General features: G+C 40.7%; 1 protein-coding gene across 1 annotated transcript; it reads left to right on the top strand.

The window, feature by feature from the left end:
* The first annotated feature begins 76 nt into the window (after positions 1–76).
* per3 (period circadian clock 3) lies at positions 77–16,483 on the top strand. The gene is made up of 22 exons (XM_004069155.5): positions 77–421; positions 3,665–4,061; positions 5,353–5,510; positions 5,606–5,724; positions 5,941–6,139; positions 7,949–8,000; positions 8,327–8,475; positions 8,603–8,681; positions 8,780–8,886; positions 9,133–9,289; positions 9,373–9,481; positions 10,196–10,324; positions 10,411–10,519; positions 10,595–10,706; positions 10,794–10,933; positions 11,012–11,176; positions 11,419–11,670; positions 11,769–12,592; positions 12,692–12,878; positions 13,853–14,039; positions 14,856–15,006; positions 15,085–16,483. The coding sequence occupies exons 2-22, from the start codon at positions 3,775–3,777 to the stop codon at positions 15,205–15,207; spliced, it is 3,795 nt and encodes a 1,264-aa protein (XP_004069203.1). The 5' UTR covers positions 77–421; positions 3,665–3,774; the 3' UTR covers positions 15,208–16,483.
* Positions 16,484–16,508: the final 25 nt, after the last annotated feature.

Consider the following 16,508-nt stretch of genomic DNA (forward strand, 5'->3'; position numbering starts at 1 on the left):
ATCTTTTAATCGATCGATCCTTTATTAGAGTCAAAGCAGCGGCTCCGTTCATAATTATGCATTTGCAGGGGCGTGGATGTAGACTCATAGGGGTTGGTGCCTGCGCAGTTGACATGTTTTCACCCTGTTGTGTAACATGGGGATCCACGTGAACCGCCAACAACTATGGGGATAAGCACGCCCACTACAACTGTCTCCATCCAATCAGGCGCCAGATGTAAGTTTGGCCTGCCCAATTAGCGTAGACTGGGCGGAGTTAACGCGATGCCAAACTCACGTTGCACGAATGTGTCAAGCGATTCGGAATGGATGACGTTTTCTCTGGGGAAACTTAAAAGCATTTAATGTTTTGATTCTATCCGGGACGTCGTTTTGTGGAATTGTTGTATTTTGAAGCTCAGATCGAATTGGACCGAAAAAGGTAAATATATTAACCCCAGAAACTATATTTTCAAGTGTCTCTTGCTAACTCCACGAGCTAGCTGACACCTAACCCCGTGTTGTTAGCGAGGTGGCATTGACTATAATAAACAAAACAAGTTCAAGCTTGCTGTTTTAAACTTTACCGCTAACCCAGTCTTGCTATTATAATGTACACAGTAAATCAATTCTGAACAAGTGTCGTTGGTTGGTGATGTTAATATATATTATTAGCTTAGTAACATTATGTCTGCCGAAACAAGTAAACGGCGGCTAAACCAGTCAAGCTAGCAGAAATAGCAGAACATAACCAAAGCTGGAAATGTTCCAGAGTTTGTGTCCCACTGTACTTTTGCATCATCTTGTATCAACCTAGGCTAACTAAATACAATTTGTAAATAATATTTTATTAATTTATGTACGGAGGGAAGGGAGGGGGCGTGTCTTTTTTTCCTCCTTGCAGATTAATGTTGCATTGACGTGCGATTCTTTTTGTAAACAAAATCAGGTTTTTGCCTCGATGATTATTAGTACGTGTTGTGTCGCACGCTCAGGGCCAAGTGTTTTGTGTTTAAAGGGGGTTAGTGGGTTCATAGTGGGAGGGATTTGTGCCCCGTCAAATGCGTGTCAGAGTTGTTTTCAGCCGTTACCGGTTGTAGGCTGCTGAGAGTGGATTTTTTTTCCTCCTCTTTTCGATTACATCATATAAACTGGGCATCGGTGTCTGTATGTTTTTTATGCTGACCTCCATTGAACATCTGGTGTCTAGTCTGCTTTTGCACATTGTTCTATGTAGGCTATTTTTTTAAATAGTTATAATTGAAGGGTTGCTATAAATAAATTAACTTACTTTAATTTAAACAACTAAAAGAAGATCTGATGTTATCAAGATCAAGCTGATTCTACTTAAAACAGGTGAAATATGTTTTTTTTTTAAGTTAGTCATTTGATAGCTTATTTGAAAGATTACTATTATGCCACTCTAATGAAGATTGTGGCATTTTTCCCATGACGAAGGACATAAATAAATAAAATTAAGCTTAAAGTTTTATTTCTGAGGATTTCTTTATTCAAATCGTTGTGATTTAGGAGCACCTGAAAATATGCGGTTGGAAAAAGCCTGTAGCTGTGATGTAGGTGCTAGGGGCTGTAAGCTAGTGGGAGAGAGTGTAAACAAAGGGATGATGGGAAATGAGGGAAGACATACTCCACTCCTGCTGCTCTGCTGAAAACTCCGTCTAAAAAAACGACACGTTTTTATTTCGTTTTGCCTACAAATGGCACAATCACATTTAAAAGACCACTGCGAACACTTCTACCATAGATCAAAAGTTGATGGTAATGGGACTTTAAAGTTTGAATACTGCAGGAGTAAATTCTGCAAATACTGTTCTGGCATTGTTACACATGTCTGATGGCTGTTTATTTCAGTTTGGGGAAAAAGCTATAAAGTCTTTTAATTCTGTTTATTGACTTCCTCTACTAAATTATGTAGTAGCTTGTAGCAGATGCTGTGTAAGTTTTTTTTTGCTGTTCTTTTTTTTATATTACATTCTATTTTCTTATTCTATTTCTTTTAAAGCTTGCAGCATACAGTTTTGCATTGACTTGTTATAAAAATGCATATATGTACCTCTAAAAGGAACATATGACGGCAGGAAGAGCTCAATCTCTTGAGAATGGTGAAGAAAAACTGCCTGTTTTTGTACTGCATAAATAAATATCAGAGGACCAAAAGTACTTTTTGTGGGTTTTTGTGTCAACACAAGCCAAATATTTTGTCTAAGTGCACATCGTCACACTCTGACTTAAGATTATGTAATGCTGGAGTGACAACATGATAAATACTTTGAGTTATGTTCATTGGTTTCACTATCTGTCCTGTCGATGTGACAGTTGTCAGAGCTTTGAATTTTTCCTGTTCACATTAGCATTATTGCTTGATGGTTTATTACGCTCCAGATGAAAACACTTAAACTGGTCTTGAGAAAAAACAGGACTTTGGGTGTATTTTGTTTTTGCCAGGTCTATTGTAATCACGTGATGAAACACACGAGGACAGCCATGGGTTTCCACTCCCACTTTGTAGTCGTGGGTGGATCTAGACACTCCCTAACTTAGTCATTTACTTTTAAAGAAATACCATTCGCACTGCAGCAGACGGTAGTATAAAAGAAATGCTAAGAAAGAGGTTGATAGGCGAGAAAAAAGTGTTAAATAGCAAAAATAAATATTCATGTTTGTTCAAATAAAATAAAAAATCAACAGAAATGTAATAAATCCCCTTGTGTTTGTTTGTCCAGCTCTTAAAGCAACTTGAGAAATGATATCTATATTACCGTACATCAAGCTTTAGCAGAGAAGTGTCTTGAAATTACTTCAGAAAGAAGTGACTGTTACAATGTGGTGCAAGACAATGTGATGACAGTAGTTTTTAAAATGTTAAGCAGCCAGTTTTTGTAGTACCAACTTTAATTTTAGGACCTTCTTTTTTAAAACTATTTATATTTAAAAAAAAAAAAAAACAACCTATGACAAATTTAAAGGGCCTATACCATACTATTTTTAAGCCTTTTTTAGTAAAACGCATCCATGTATATGATAATATATTACACAAATAAAACACATTTGGAATAGAATTAATCGTTACGCTCTTATTGAGAACCAAACCTTTTTTTTTTTTAACATGCATGAACAATACCTTTACTGCCACACGTATAATGATTTTTATTGCAATGTGTCCTTTTTATTCATGTTTTCAAAAAACACGAGTATTTTAATGCAGCTCAAACTTCCTTAAATTAATTTCAACCCTAAACCTAAAAAGGTATGCGTCCATCCATACCTGCTTCACCTTATGTAAAGTCACATGGTTGCTGGACCCGAGGTTTGGCTTCATTCTGAACAGGTTGCCAGTGCAGCATAGAGCCACATGCAGAGACAGACAACCACCGGACACACACTAGCTCCAACAGCACAATGTTTCAAAGCTATGGAACATGACTTTTGGGCTGCAGGTGGAAGCTGGAGAACCTGAAAAACCACAGTTTAGACTCAGCTGGGTTTAAAACCGTACTTACTAGCTTTGAGGAGACACCGCAAATCATCTTTCCACATGCAGCCAGCCGTTACATTTCTAAGAAAAAAATGAATGAATTGCTTTTTGATCTCAGTTATGTTATAAATTAATGAATTCTTCAAAACGATTTCAATTCAAATCCTTATCATTTCTTTCGTTTGACAGTGCATCCAGGATTTATCACCAACTGACTGAAGACACCACATGGAACTTATTCCACTCTCTGAACACATGAAGACCCCCGAGTGCAACTCTATCTGGACAAAATACCATTAATGTGCGATCAAAGTGCGGTGATGCCAGGGGGTGACAGTGGTCTGGATGGAGAGAAGTCTGCTTTTCTGTCAACCACATCAGAGGGTTTAGGGGAGGAGAATGAAGCATCAGTGGACCAGGATGGGCGGGCTCATCCTGAGCACCTCAGGGGAGAGGAGAGTGGAGCCTCGGGAGGAGAACTGGGGCAGGAAGACGAGGAGATGACGAGTGGTTCTCATGATCTATCCTCTTCTGCCAATCACAGCCCTGGAAGTGCTGCAGGATCCACTGTGGCTTCTTCAAAGAGGTACCGCTATGCTTTCATATTACTGTTAAGAATTAATGAGGTCAATATTTGAAAGACAGACATTTGTGTTGTACTGACCAGCACTAAGGTTCCCTTAAATTTGGGCTTCTGTGAATATCCTAGAATATTTTTAAAATTATTTTAAGATCTTAACATTTTTAATGCTTTCTTACATAGACGTGAAATGACCTTTTGATGATAACTACTAAGTATTCTCTTTAAATACACCCTGCCACATTAACAGCTGTAGTTCTGTGTTGTACAATTATTTTAAGGGTAATTACTTTATACTTCTTTGTTTATTATTTTTACATTTTGTCACATTTTAATGCCAAAGTACTACCTGATGAGGTGTTTTTTATGTAAAAGAGAAAAGCAGAAAAGCGTGTTTATCAAAGGTAAACATAGCAGGCAGATGTATTGCTTTAATAATGAAATAGATATTAGACATTACGAAACTTCTTTTTATTACTTTAGTGATAAATTGGCAAATCCCGTGCCTAAGCTCCACACACTGGTTACCCCCCCCCCCCAAAAAAAAAAAAACTTTAACAAAAAAAAAGAGAAAATAAAAAAATTCCCCCAAGCTTCTGAGTTACCAACAAGTTTTGGTACAATGATGAATAGCAACTATGATGCATCAGTAAATAAAATATATTTGAGTGTAGGAAAAAAATCTATTCTATAAAATATCGCAAGATTTTATTTGGAAATACTGGTGTTGATTTCAAATGCTGCTAAAACCATTTTAAGCAAAAATTTAGCTCAGCAACTTACTTCTGTGTTTCACGTAAACCCCCAACTAATAGTTGATGGAGATGATGGAGATTGTTTACTGGTTTTTCTGTTATTTAATCCAGAAGTCCTGCTAAATTCCTAAAGTACATCTAGGCAGTGTTAGAAATAAATCGCACTTTATTTCCGTAACCATACCAAAAGAACTTTACCGGTAGAAGCACACTGAAGTTTTATTTTTTTTATATATTCTAAAACATATTTTGATGTGGAAACGTTTAGTGTTGAAAATATGTTTCATTGTTTATCTAAAAAAGAATTTTTCTTTGGTAAAAGTATATGAGATATACTTGCAGTGCATAATGTTCTGATAGTTAAATAAAATGTATTTGGTTGATGTGAAAGGTGTATTAGTATTAACACATATTTTTTTTAAGTCTTGGGATGTAATGCAGTCCATATCTTATTGCCAATGCACAGCCCATACAATTGCTAAAAATCTCCCTTGAATTTTTAAGTCTTGTTCCTTGTACTTCTATTTTTATTTTTTTCACAGTGAGCATGCAGATGGAGACAAAGGGCAAGCCCACCGAGAGGTGATGGTGACGGTGGCTGAGATGAAGAAGAGGCTTCCGGTGGACAAACGCAGCCGCATCAAAGTCAGCACTGTGGAAGCCTTGCATTATGCACTCAACTGTGTCAAGCAAGTACAAGGTGATTTTTGCTGATTAGATCTCTAAGATAACTTTTATGAGTCCTTATTGAATTATCTTGGTTGCTAAGATGTTTTTTTTTTTTTCTACTTGTAGCTAACAGTGAATACTACAAACTACTCATGCGAAATGGACAGGATGACCAGAAGGATGCCACACTCTGCACTCTGGAAGAGCTGGAAAGAGTCACCTCTGAGCACACCCTCAAAAACACGGTATGCACAAACGCACACAAAAAATAACAACATGTAGACGCAAAGCTCTCAAGATCTGATTCCTGCTCTCCTTCTTTGTACTTTAAAAGCTAATTTCCCCTCTGACCTTGTGTTGTTACCCTGTCAACAGTGTTTCACAACGTTTGTCGCCCCGGCAGGCGTGTGGGTTTACAGCTTTGTGCGCTCATCCATTCCTCTTCTCTTGTTTCTGCGCAGGATTCCTTCATCGTGGTGTTCTCGCTGTCCAGTGGCCACGTGCTTTATGCATCAGAGCAGGCTCCCAGCATCCTGTGCTGCAAGAGGAAGTTTCTGGAATCTGCCAAGTTTGTGGAGCTGCTCTTCCACCAGGATGTGAATGTTTTCTACTCGCACACGGCGCAGCCACATTTGCCCCCATGGAGCAACTCACACACTGGTATGCCTTTTAAGGGAGTTTAGTTTTTACAGATTTTCTTTTTCTGACTTTTTTGTTAGAATGTTTTGTAGGGATGGGTACCGAGCCCCGGTATTGAACGAGCCCCGGGGCAACATTCTTCAAGACCGCAGTATCGTTAAGATCTGACCTCAACGGTTCGGCTATCGGTACTGGAGAAGTCGCTTTTTTTGTGTGTCCCATAAGATATAAACGTTATCTGGCATATTTAACTCACCAAGTCAGTCAGTTGTCTGTTAATTAATGATGATATTAATTTTGCTATTCTCGCTGAATAGAGGTCTATCTGGCTATTTGTGTGCACAGGGGGGCGGGGCTGTTGTTCAGACAGTATGCGGCGCGCGCACACAGGAACCCTACCAAAGCTATACTTTGGCGGAAAAGCTAAACGGTGCAAAATGCGGCTCTTTCTTCCCCGTGCTGCGGCTCTCTCTGGTTAAGTAAAATAACTATCATGTTCTCAGATTGGCAGGAGGAAGAGAGCAGCGTGAGCACGTGGAGGGGGCGTGTCTGCAGCTGTGAACGCCGACCAGTCTGTCATGGGATGGAAAGTTTTTCTAGAAAGACAGTCAGTGTCGATCTCGTAGGGGACACATGAGCACCCTAAAAAAAACTTTTATCCCCTATAATAAAACCACCGATTTCTGCGTAAAATTATTTAAATTTGCATCAGGGTGCCCTTACTATGCCAGTCACCTTGCTGCTATAATGACCGTATGTTGCTCTGTGTGTGTAGAACACGCTGGAGGGGGGGGGTTGCACATGGGGGAAAACAACGAACAGGTAGAGAGGCGGGGGCGGGGCTTAGACTCACCGCTTATGATTCCAAACTCTCAACAAACTAACAGCTGCTTCCTAATAAAAAAAACAGTTGTCATCCATAAAATTAATGCAATTTATTGAATTTACTGGATTTAAAGAAGAAAAAAGATATAGACAGGAGTCTGCATCAAAGTGAATATGTTTCCATCATCTCATTCATCTTAACTCTGGGTGTTTGACAGACGGAAAAGTCCTTTCAAGGTTGTGGAAAATGGACAAAAGATCAAAGGAAACATCACCCTCATAAAGAATAAAAATAACAAGATTAAATAAATAAATAAATATCCTGACAGCATTTGGAATCAATCCAAGTATGGCCAAATGAACTATCGTGATATATCGGCAAAAACATTTTTTCTAACACATCTAGTGTTGCCGCTCCCCGGGCTTTCCTCTCAGTGGGAAACGGATCCAAATGGCTCTTTGAGAGGTGCAGGTTAGCGACCCCTGGTCTAGCACATCCATGTGCATTCCAGGTTTGTATTGTAACATTATCATGTATAAAGTAAAATGTTTTGTTAAAAAAAATAATGTTTTATAAGAAAGAAATAAAACACTTTGTTATTATTTGGTATTTATTTATTTTTCGTCTTCAAAAAGTATCAATAAGAGTATCGTTAAAATACCGGATCGATAAGCAGTATCATTAAGAGTAGTAGTACCGTTAAAACCTTAACGATACCCATCCCTAATGTTTGGTGAGTCAATAAGTCGTTCCGCTGACAAAGAAATGCTCCAGTGGGCTGAATTTGACCAAAACGTTTGACCATTTGCAGTTTATATCTTTCTTTTCTCCACACTTCTTTTCAAGTAATGTTTAGTTTAAGGGGAAAGTGAGCTTTAGATGTCAAAGCCTTTTCTCAGTGAAACTGTGAAATAACAATTTTATTCATCAAAGTAGTGTTTTATTACACAATCTTAGCAAAAGAACAAAGAGTGACACAAAAATCTCTGCTCTTTCCTCTTTAGCTGGAGTTCTGTTTGACTGTGCTCAAGTCAAGTCCTTCTTTTGCAGAATAAGGTCAGTTTTTATATTTTATACTAACATTCAGATATTATCTCCAATGTTTCATCTTTAATTTAAGTTAATTTAGTTTAATTTTTACTAAAAAAGAAATTGATTTTTTGTGTTTAGCTGCTCCTTATTTAGTCCTTTTTTATTTAATATCAGTTATGTTGTTTGAAAATATATATTTTTACGTTTTTGTTTTTCATCTACCATGCAGAACTTGACATTTAGAAGGGTTTACAGATTTTACAGAACCTAATCAGAGATTAGTCATTTTTTTAAACATTTTATTGATTTGTCACCTCTTTCCCTGTTAAAACAACATGAAAATGCTTTAGAGGCGGGAAGGACCGTGAGGGCGAGATGCGTTACAATCCGTTTCGGGTCACACCTTACCAGCTGAAGGTGCAGGGAGCAGCAAACGGCGGGGAAGACGAGGAGCCATGTTGCTTGGCGCTAGCTGAGCGCATCATCTCTGGATATGAAGGTATGATCCTCCTGAACCCAGCTATTTTTATTTTAATATCAACGTGTGTGCTCTTTGACTGAAAACGAGGTTTACCTCTGCTGTGTACTTTTATGCTCTGGTCTCCTGAATCCTTTCTTTATTGCAGCGCCTCGAATCCCAATGGACAAACGCATTTTCACTACAACACACTCCCCTGGCTGCGTATTCTTGGAAGTGGATGAAAGGTCAGTATGAGTGCAAACAGGAGGACAGTGACTGTTTTCTTTGGACTTTGATTAAGCGTTACATCTGCTGAACAAGCTGACGTGACGGCCGTCCACAGGGCTGTGCCGCTGCTTGGGTACCTTCCTCAGGATCTGATTGGCACATCTTTGCTGACTTCCATCCACCCAGAGGACCGTCCCCTCATGCTGTCCATGCACAGGAAAGGTGAGTGAGCGGGGAGGAACGTCTTTAAATCTCGCTCCTCTTTCAAAAAGAACAGTCTGCAGATGAAAGAACAATGAGTATTGAGCTAATGTGGCTCACCAGCTAAATTAGTTGAACAAAAACGCCAGCCTTTTTTTTTCTTCTTTTTTTTTTGCTGCATGACAAAAAGTTGTCCAGTTTTAGGCTGACTAAAGCTTTCGCTGTGGCCCTGTATTTATACCTTTCCTCCCTCTTTGTCCTACACAGTTCTAAAGTATGCTGGCCAGCATCCCTTTGAGCACTCCCCGGTCCGGATGCGTTGTCAGAATGGAGACTACATCACCTTGGACACTAGCTGGTCCAGTTTTATTAACCCATGGAGCCGCAAGGTTGCCTTTATTATCGGACGCCACAAAGTCCGGACGTAAGTATTAAAAGATTTGTGTTTTGGGGGGAGAAAAGCACTTTTGTCTTAGTGGTCCTAAAAGTGTAACATATTTTTTGCAGGAGTCCTGTGAACGAGGATGTTTTTGCTGCTCAGACAAAGAATGAAGTTCCAGTTTCTCATGAAGAGATAAAAGACCTTCAAGCAAAGATCTACAAGCTTTTCCTTCAGGTAGCCCCTCAGTTTGGTGTCATTATCAATGCGTTTTGCATCAGAAATGTTTTATTAATGTATTTTCAAAACATTCGACACCTTGGGATGGTCTAAATCAGGAATGTCCAAAGTCCAGCCATGGGGGCCAAATTTGGCCCCCGTTCAAATTTCCACCGGCCCCCCAGCACTGTGTAAGAGCTACGACTTCTTGATTGGCTAAATTACATCTTTTAGCCATTGTAAGCTTGTGGCAACAAACTGTGAATACTTGACCTTACGAGCCAAAACGAGAAGAATAGATTAATTTGTTCTCTGATCAAAATAAGATAACAATTTGAGTTATTTTCCTGTTCACATAAATTACATTTTGAAGTTTACAGTCAGTATTTTATAGCGAAAAGTACAGTGAGTGAAATTTCATTTCAACCCAGATTTAATGTTTTTTTTTTCTGTTCTATGTGAAGAGCTGATAAGTATGTCATTGCAAAAATAATAATAATAATAATTAAATTGTTCATTTGGATTTAATATAAGTACAAGAGTTCAATGAATGCTGGCCGAATGGTTGGCCCTCACACATTTTCACCACACCAAATCTGGCCCTTTTTGCGAAAGGTTTGGACACCCCTGGTCTAAATTCTTCAAAGTTGTTGACTCTTGTGGATGTTTTACCTCTTTTCATGTATTTTTTTATGTTTTCCAGCTTCACTTGTTTGTGTCTCTCCTCCACAGCCGGTTCACAACAATGGCTCCAGCGGTTATGGTAGTTTGGGCAGTAACGGTTCTCATGAGCACTACATCAGCGTTGCTTCCTCAAGCGACAGCAACGGCAACCTTTGGGAGGACTCGCACCAGCAGCCGGTGAGACACCAGTCGGCTGCATTCAGTGGCTCAAACGCTGAAGCGAATATGCTGATGAGTGGTGTTTTTATTTTTTATGATTACAGATGACCTTGCTGCAAATCTGTGCCGATGTAAACCGAGTCAAAAGTTGGGGCCAGCATGCCTACAGGGATTCCTGTCAGAAAGTGGCTCATCGTGGCAAACTTGCCACAGGTACAGGAGTTCTCAGTATATGTGTTCCCCCAAAATTAATTGAATAATGACTAAACTTGCTTTTTGTTTCTCCAGCCGCACAGCCTCCCTCAGCCTCTAACCCTAAGGGCAGAAATAACGGCGAGAGCAGGAAGCCAACCCACATTCCCTCTTATCAGCAAATCAACTGCGTGGACAACATCTTTAGGTTTGTGTTGGCACCATTTTTGAAACATCCCATTTTTTGTGACTATAAATCTGCATTATTTTACTTTGGGGTCTTTGGATGATTCAGATATTTGGAGGGCTGTACAACTTCAGTCCTAAAGCGGAAGAGTGACTCTCATTCCTTGGCCACCTCCTCTTCCTCATCATCTACCTCAGAAGATGACAAGCCCCTGGGAGGCACTGACAAATCTCAGTCCAGCTCCCACGGTAAGAAAGCGTTCGCCTCAGAGCTTCCCTGAAACGTAACTTTGACCTCCCTTAACTCTGTTTCACCTCACTTTCCAGTGGTTGTGTTGGACAGTGAGGTGTCAGTGGGCCCTGCAACTGCAGCTGTTGTCGGGGCACCTCTGACAGACATCACCATGTCCACTAAGGCGATGAGTGATGTCTCAGTCACTAGCCAATGTTCATACAGCAGCACCATCGTCCATGTGCCTCAGCCTGAGTCAGGTATTTGATTATACTTGCCTCAGCGTACCTGATCATGGGAGCTGCTCAGATATACCTTATTTACCTATACTGTTGCTGATATGTTTAAAATGTGTACCTCTGGTAAGTTGCATCATTAAAGTGAACTTTATCTCAGTTTATAAAATGTTTATTTAGCAGATCTTTAATCACACTCGCTCTGCAGTTTTTAAGACTGACTTTTTTCTCTTTATGAAGCAATTCTTTGCCCTGTTTCCTCACAGAAGCCACAGCACTGGAAGATGCTCCAATGGGCAGCGAGCCTGCTGATGCTGCCGCAACCCCTGTCCGTCCGGCACCGAGCCCCGCCGCTGAGGAGCGGAGGTTTTTAGGGCTCACCAAAGAGGTCCTGTCTGCTCACACTCAGAAGGAGGAGCAAGATTATGTGGACCGGTTCCGCCATCGCATCCTTCAGAGTCCTTACAGCGCGTACCTGCAGGGGGACAACAGTTCAATGGCTCAGTCCCACCAGCCAGGTGAGTGCATATTCCTCCCAATAAAATCCGCCGACTGCAGTTAAAGGAAATGACAGCATCTTTAAATGCGATTAAATCTATGTTTTGTCCCATTGCAGAAGGATATCTGCGTCCACTCAGTGCTGGAGGTTGGAATCGTTCTCTAAGAGGAAAGCCCAGACACAAGCGACCCAAAGCCCAGGGTTCTTCAGGAAGCCCTGCTTCCCATGCTTCTCCGCCTCGTCGTGCTCCCGACTCTTCCTGGCCCTCGTCCGAGTCCACACAGCCCCAGATGGGTGTGGCCAACAGCCAAACATCCCCACCCCAGTTGCCATACCTTTCTGAGGAGCTGCACAGATCACAGCAGCCGCCAGGAGCGACTCCTGTCATGTCTGCTGGCCAGTTCAGCTACAACTATAACATCATGCAGTCTGCTCAGAGCCAAGCAGGTATCCAACCCGTCCAGATGGTGCCTCTTCAGAACCTGCAGAATGTTCAGAACTTTGACAACCTGCAGTCAGCCCAAAACTTTAATCCGTACATGGCTCCTGTCATGGCAGTCATTCTGCCCAACTATCCAACCATCACTCCAGGTTTCCCCCCAATGTACCTGCCTGCCAATCCCACTGCAATACCCCAAGCATCTGTGGGCATGGCAGGCTTTGTTCCTGGCGGTGCTCCTTTATCTTTTACTACAAGTTTCCAGCCTCAGCCTTGCCCCAATGCACAGACCTCCCCCAGATCTTTTATTTGCTCACCGAGAGCTTGCTCCTCCGCTGGAGAAGAGGAGGAGGCAGCTGGGCATCCGGCTTTATTCTCCAGCTCTCGCTCAAGCTCCCCTTTACAGCTTAACCTGCTGCAGGAGGAGCTTCCCAAACAAAGTGAGGGCCAGAGCAGCACTGGACTCAACCACTCTGAAAGCCTCCATGAAAATCCCAATGAGGTGAGACTAATGCTGCCTTCCAGCCGTCCCCTTTATGACTTCAAACAACACTGTCCTCTTAATGTGAATTTGAGGTTTGTTCACTAATGTCTTGGACAGGCTGATGCTCCCAGTGAGTCTGGAAACCAGGATTCCCAGTCAACATCCAGTGAGTTGCTTGACCTCCTGCTTCAGGAGGATGCCAGGTCAGGAACTGGTTCCAATGCCTCTGGCTCTGGTTCAGGGGAGTCTGGTGGATCACTGGGATCTGGATCAGGCTCCAATGGAACCTCCACCTCACACACTGGTACTTACAGACTTACTCATCTTGTGTGTGTGTGGGGCACACACACACACACCCACCCACACACACTATGGTTTATGAAACCCTGAACACAATGGGAATTACATTTTATTTTTTTAAATGCTGTAACTTTCAAATATTGCTTTACACTGGAAGTATTTAAATATTGATATCAAACCATACTTTCAAAATAATAATTAAATCAAATCAAACTTTATTTATATAGCACCTTTCCTATAAAAGCATAACAGAAAGTGCTTTACATTAAAACAAAACAAAAAAACCCCACAAAAACAAGCATGAAATTTTCACACCTCCCACCCCCTAGCTGATGGGGATAGACAATGAGAAACAGGCTGAGCATGAAAACAAAATGTTTGTTATTTTAAATGCTAATAATATTGGAACCTCCCTCTCTGCCAATAACCGCATGGCCAGCTTTAATGCAGCATCACCAGCCTCACCACAGCGAAGTGGTGATGCTGGTCCCCTGCAGCGGCTGAACAGCCGCCGACCCAGAGGGAGAGGATCCAACTGAGGAAGCACCGGAAACAAAAATAAAAATAAAAAGTAAACATACTGATAAAAGCAACAAACCATAAAACATTGAAATAAGGTAGATTAAAATAAATCAGTAATAATCTTGTGTACATTCATAAAACAAGATAAAATAGATAAATAAATAATAAAAGTAGTAAGAATTATCTAAAAGCCAGGTTAAAAAGATGGGTCTTGGGGGGAAAAAAAGCAACTATGCTCTCTGCAACCCTGAGGTCCTCTGGCAGACTGTTCCATAAACGAGGGCCATAGTGCTGAAAAGATGCCTCTCCGTAGGTTTTGGTTTTTACAGCTGGAATGGTTAGAAGACCGGAGGATCTCAGGGTCAGCGAGGGTTCATGTTTGACTTAAATTAAGGCAGGGGTGTTGCAGCTCAACACAATAGAAGAAGGTGACGCCGACTTGTCATTGACTTACAGGCAGCACCAACAGCAGCAAGTACTTTGCCAGCAACGATTCATCAGAGACGTCACGGAAAGCTCGCAAGAGCCAGGAAACGCCGCCAGAGCACCAACACAGCTTCGACACCCCAGTGGAGAACCCCCTGTGGAGCATGATCCAAAACACACCGGAGCGAGTCATGATGACGTACCAGATACGCAGCAGGTACACACTTGCAGCATTCATTCATATATAAATAGTTTTTTTTTTTTTTTTGCTACTCAGAGGTTAATAATTCACAGTATTTGGTAGAATCCTTACTGTCTACTAAAGGGGGTGAATAAATATACAAAGAAAACAGACATCTTTAAGACAGACAACTTAAGTTAAGTTATATTTTTTCCTTAGAATCTTAACTTTTGTTTTTTTTCAGATTAAAACCAGGTGTATTATGGAACATGTCCAAACATTTGCGAAAAAAATAGTCGGGTAAAAAAAAAAAGTACATTTTCAGCATGTAAACACTCGTAAGTGTTTGTAGGTTTTGTCAACAATATTAAGTAAACTCCTAATATTCTAAGATAGATAGATAGATGACTTTATTAATCCCACAATGGGGAAATTTCATTTATCTGTGGCAGCAACACGACATTCAGAAATAATCTATATAATATAACATCAATAAAGGACATCACAAATGACCTTTATATTAAATAATTAAAAATATTACTAAAATTATTATGAAAAATTATTATCAAAAATGAGATTCTTATTAAATAAAGAAATAAATATTAAATATTAAATAAATACAGCTGCAAAAGTGTAAAAAACATGCGGTCTGCAAAACTGTAAAAAAAAACATTACAATTTTTTTTTCCAAAATACAGAAATAACTAGTGAAGTTCACACCAAAAACAAAAACAAACAACTGTTCAGGAATAAAAAACAATTTAAAACTGAAAAACAACAACTACAACAAAAGAAAATAAATAAGTGGAGTTTTTGTGACTTGTAAAGAAGCTCCTTTGGCTTTTTCCACAGGGATCAGAGTCTGGTTTTAGCAGAAGACAAAGAAAAGCTTCGAGTGCTTCAGCCTCTCCAGCCCTGGTTTAGTCAGGAGCAGAAAGAGGAGCTGGCAGACGTCCATCCATGGATGCAGCGTCACACCATTCCTCAGGAAATAGACATGCAGGTACCAGGAAAGAACAGTCAAATGGATTTTTGTGGTCACATGATCACAGGATCAACCTTTTCCTTCTGGGTCTTCTAGGGTTGTGTGGACTGCAGCTCAGGTGCAGGTTTGGACCACTCCCCACACCCGCCTGACCCAGACAGTTCCTCACCTGTGGAAAGCTCTGAGCAAGATTCCATCCGACCCGTGGATGGGAGCTAAGAACTCAGGACCTTAACAAAGCTCACAGTGGAACAGCCTTTCAACCTCTTTCCTGAAGAGTCCGGTGGAGTCGATCCCTGCACTTTACACAAACATTTCACCCGTTTTGTAAAGGAAACAGAGTCTGGGCCGGCCTAAGGAAGCAGAGAAATGTGCATGTTTCCGGCGTTTTCTCTTAGCCCAGTGTGGCTGTCTTTACTTATTATACCTCTTGATAATGAAGCCACTGAAGGCGTTTCTGTCATTTATATTTATGATTCTAGATCCTTTGGCACGATGAGCCAGCTTTTAATTTTTTTTAAATCTGAAGTATCCCTCAGTTGCTGCCCTTTAACGTGAGCACTGTGTAGTCACCTGTACTGTGAGGGCAGTACTGTTCTAACTGGCTGAGAGGACAAAGTGGCCCAGTTGAGCTCCAGAACACTTGCAGGACTCATCTGTACTAATGTGGAGCACAGGTTGCACAGTATTTCTACAGTATCCACTTCTTCGACAACAACAGTAGTAACCTGCCATGACTGGCATAAGATGGACTTACTGGTGTCAGACGGGACATTAAGGACAAAGACATTTGCTGCTTTGTTGCTTTTTATGCTCAGATTTAGGTCGTTTTTGGAGTGTACCACTCTAATGTTCCTTAACTTGGATTCCTCTTGTGCATAGCTTTCTTCTAAGTATTTTTTTTTTCTCAGAAGTTGATCATTTCCAAATCCAACCCTCTGTGCAGAACCTTCTTTCAGCATCCAGAATCCTGCTTGGCTTTCAAATTTTCAGTAGCTGTGAACACACAACTCCTCTTAGACCCTTTAGCTCTGTGGCCGGTTGTATATATGTACTGATTTGAAAGACCATCTCCTGGATTCCCGGTCCTGTTTAGTCCTCTGTATGTTTTACTCCGACAAACGTGGGATTATCCGGCTTCTGTGGAGTCTGGTTGGGGATTAAATTAGGTGCATTCAAAGGGGAAACGAGTAATTAATGCAGGGCAGAACACAAAAGTGACCCCTGTGTGTGATCACGTGACTGCCACTCTTCTTTGTACTGGAGTCAGACTGCAGGTTAGTGTGTGAGTGAATGAGTGTTCTTCCTTCCTTCAATACACGGATGGAACAGTGGAAGACCGACCAACTTTTCTATCATTTTAGAGTGGCAGTATATTAATGTACTGTGTATTTTGTAGAAAACCTACACAAAGTTCACAAATTGTACAAAAAGCCATTTGTTTTGAATTCAGGGAATGTTTGTGACAATGAAATGAATAAAAAGATGGACTTAAGATGTCAGAGTGGATGGTGTTTGTT

Source organism: Oryzias latipes, chromosome 5 (genome assembly GCF_053564925.1).
Source record: "Oryzias latipes strain Hd-rR chromosome 5, Olatipes_Hd-rR_3.1".
Classification (NCBI taxonomy): domain Eukaryota; kingdom Metazoa; phylum Chordata; class Actinopteri; order Beloniformes; family Adrianichthyidae; genus Oryzias; species Oryzias latipes.

Coding starts and splice junctions, on each gene's coding strand:
- per3 (XM_004069155.5), top strand. CDS start 3,775: ATGTGCGATCAAAGTGCGGTGATGCCAGGGGGTGACAGTGGTCTGGAT. Junction 8,001..8,326: donor TCCTTCTTTTGCAGAATAAG/GTCAGTTTTTAT, acceptor AAAATGCTTTAG/AGGCGGGAAGGACCGTGAGG. Junction 10,934..11,011: donor ATCTCAGTCCAGCTCCCACG/GTAAGAAAGCGT, acceptor CTCACTTTCCAG/TGGTTGTGTTGGACAGTGAG.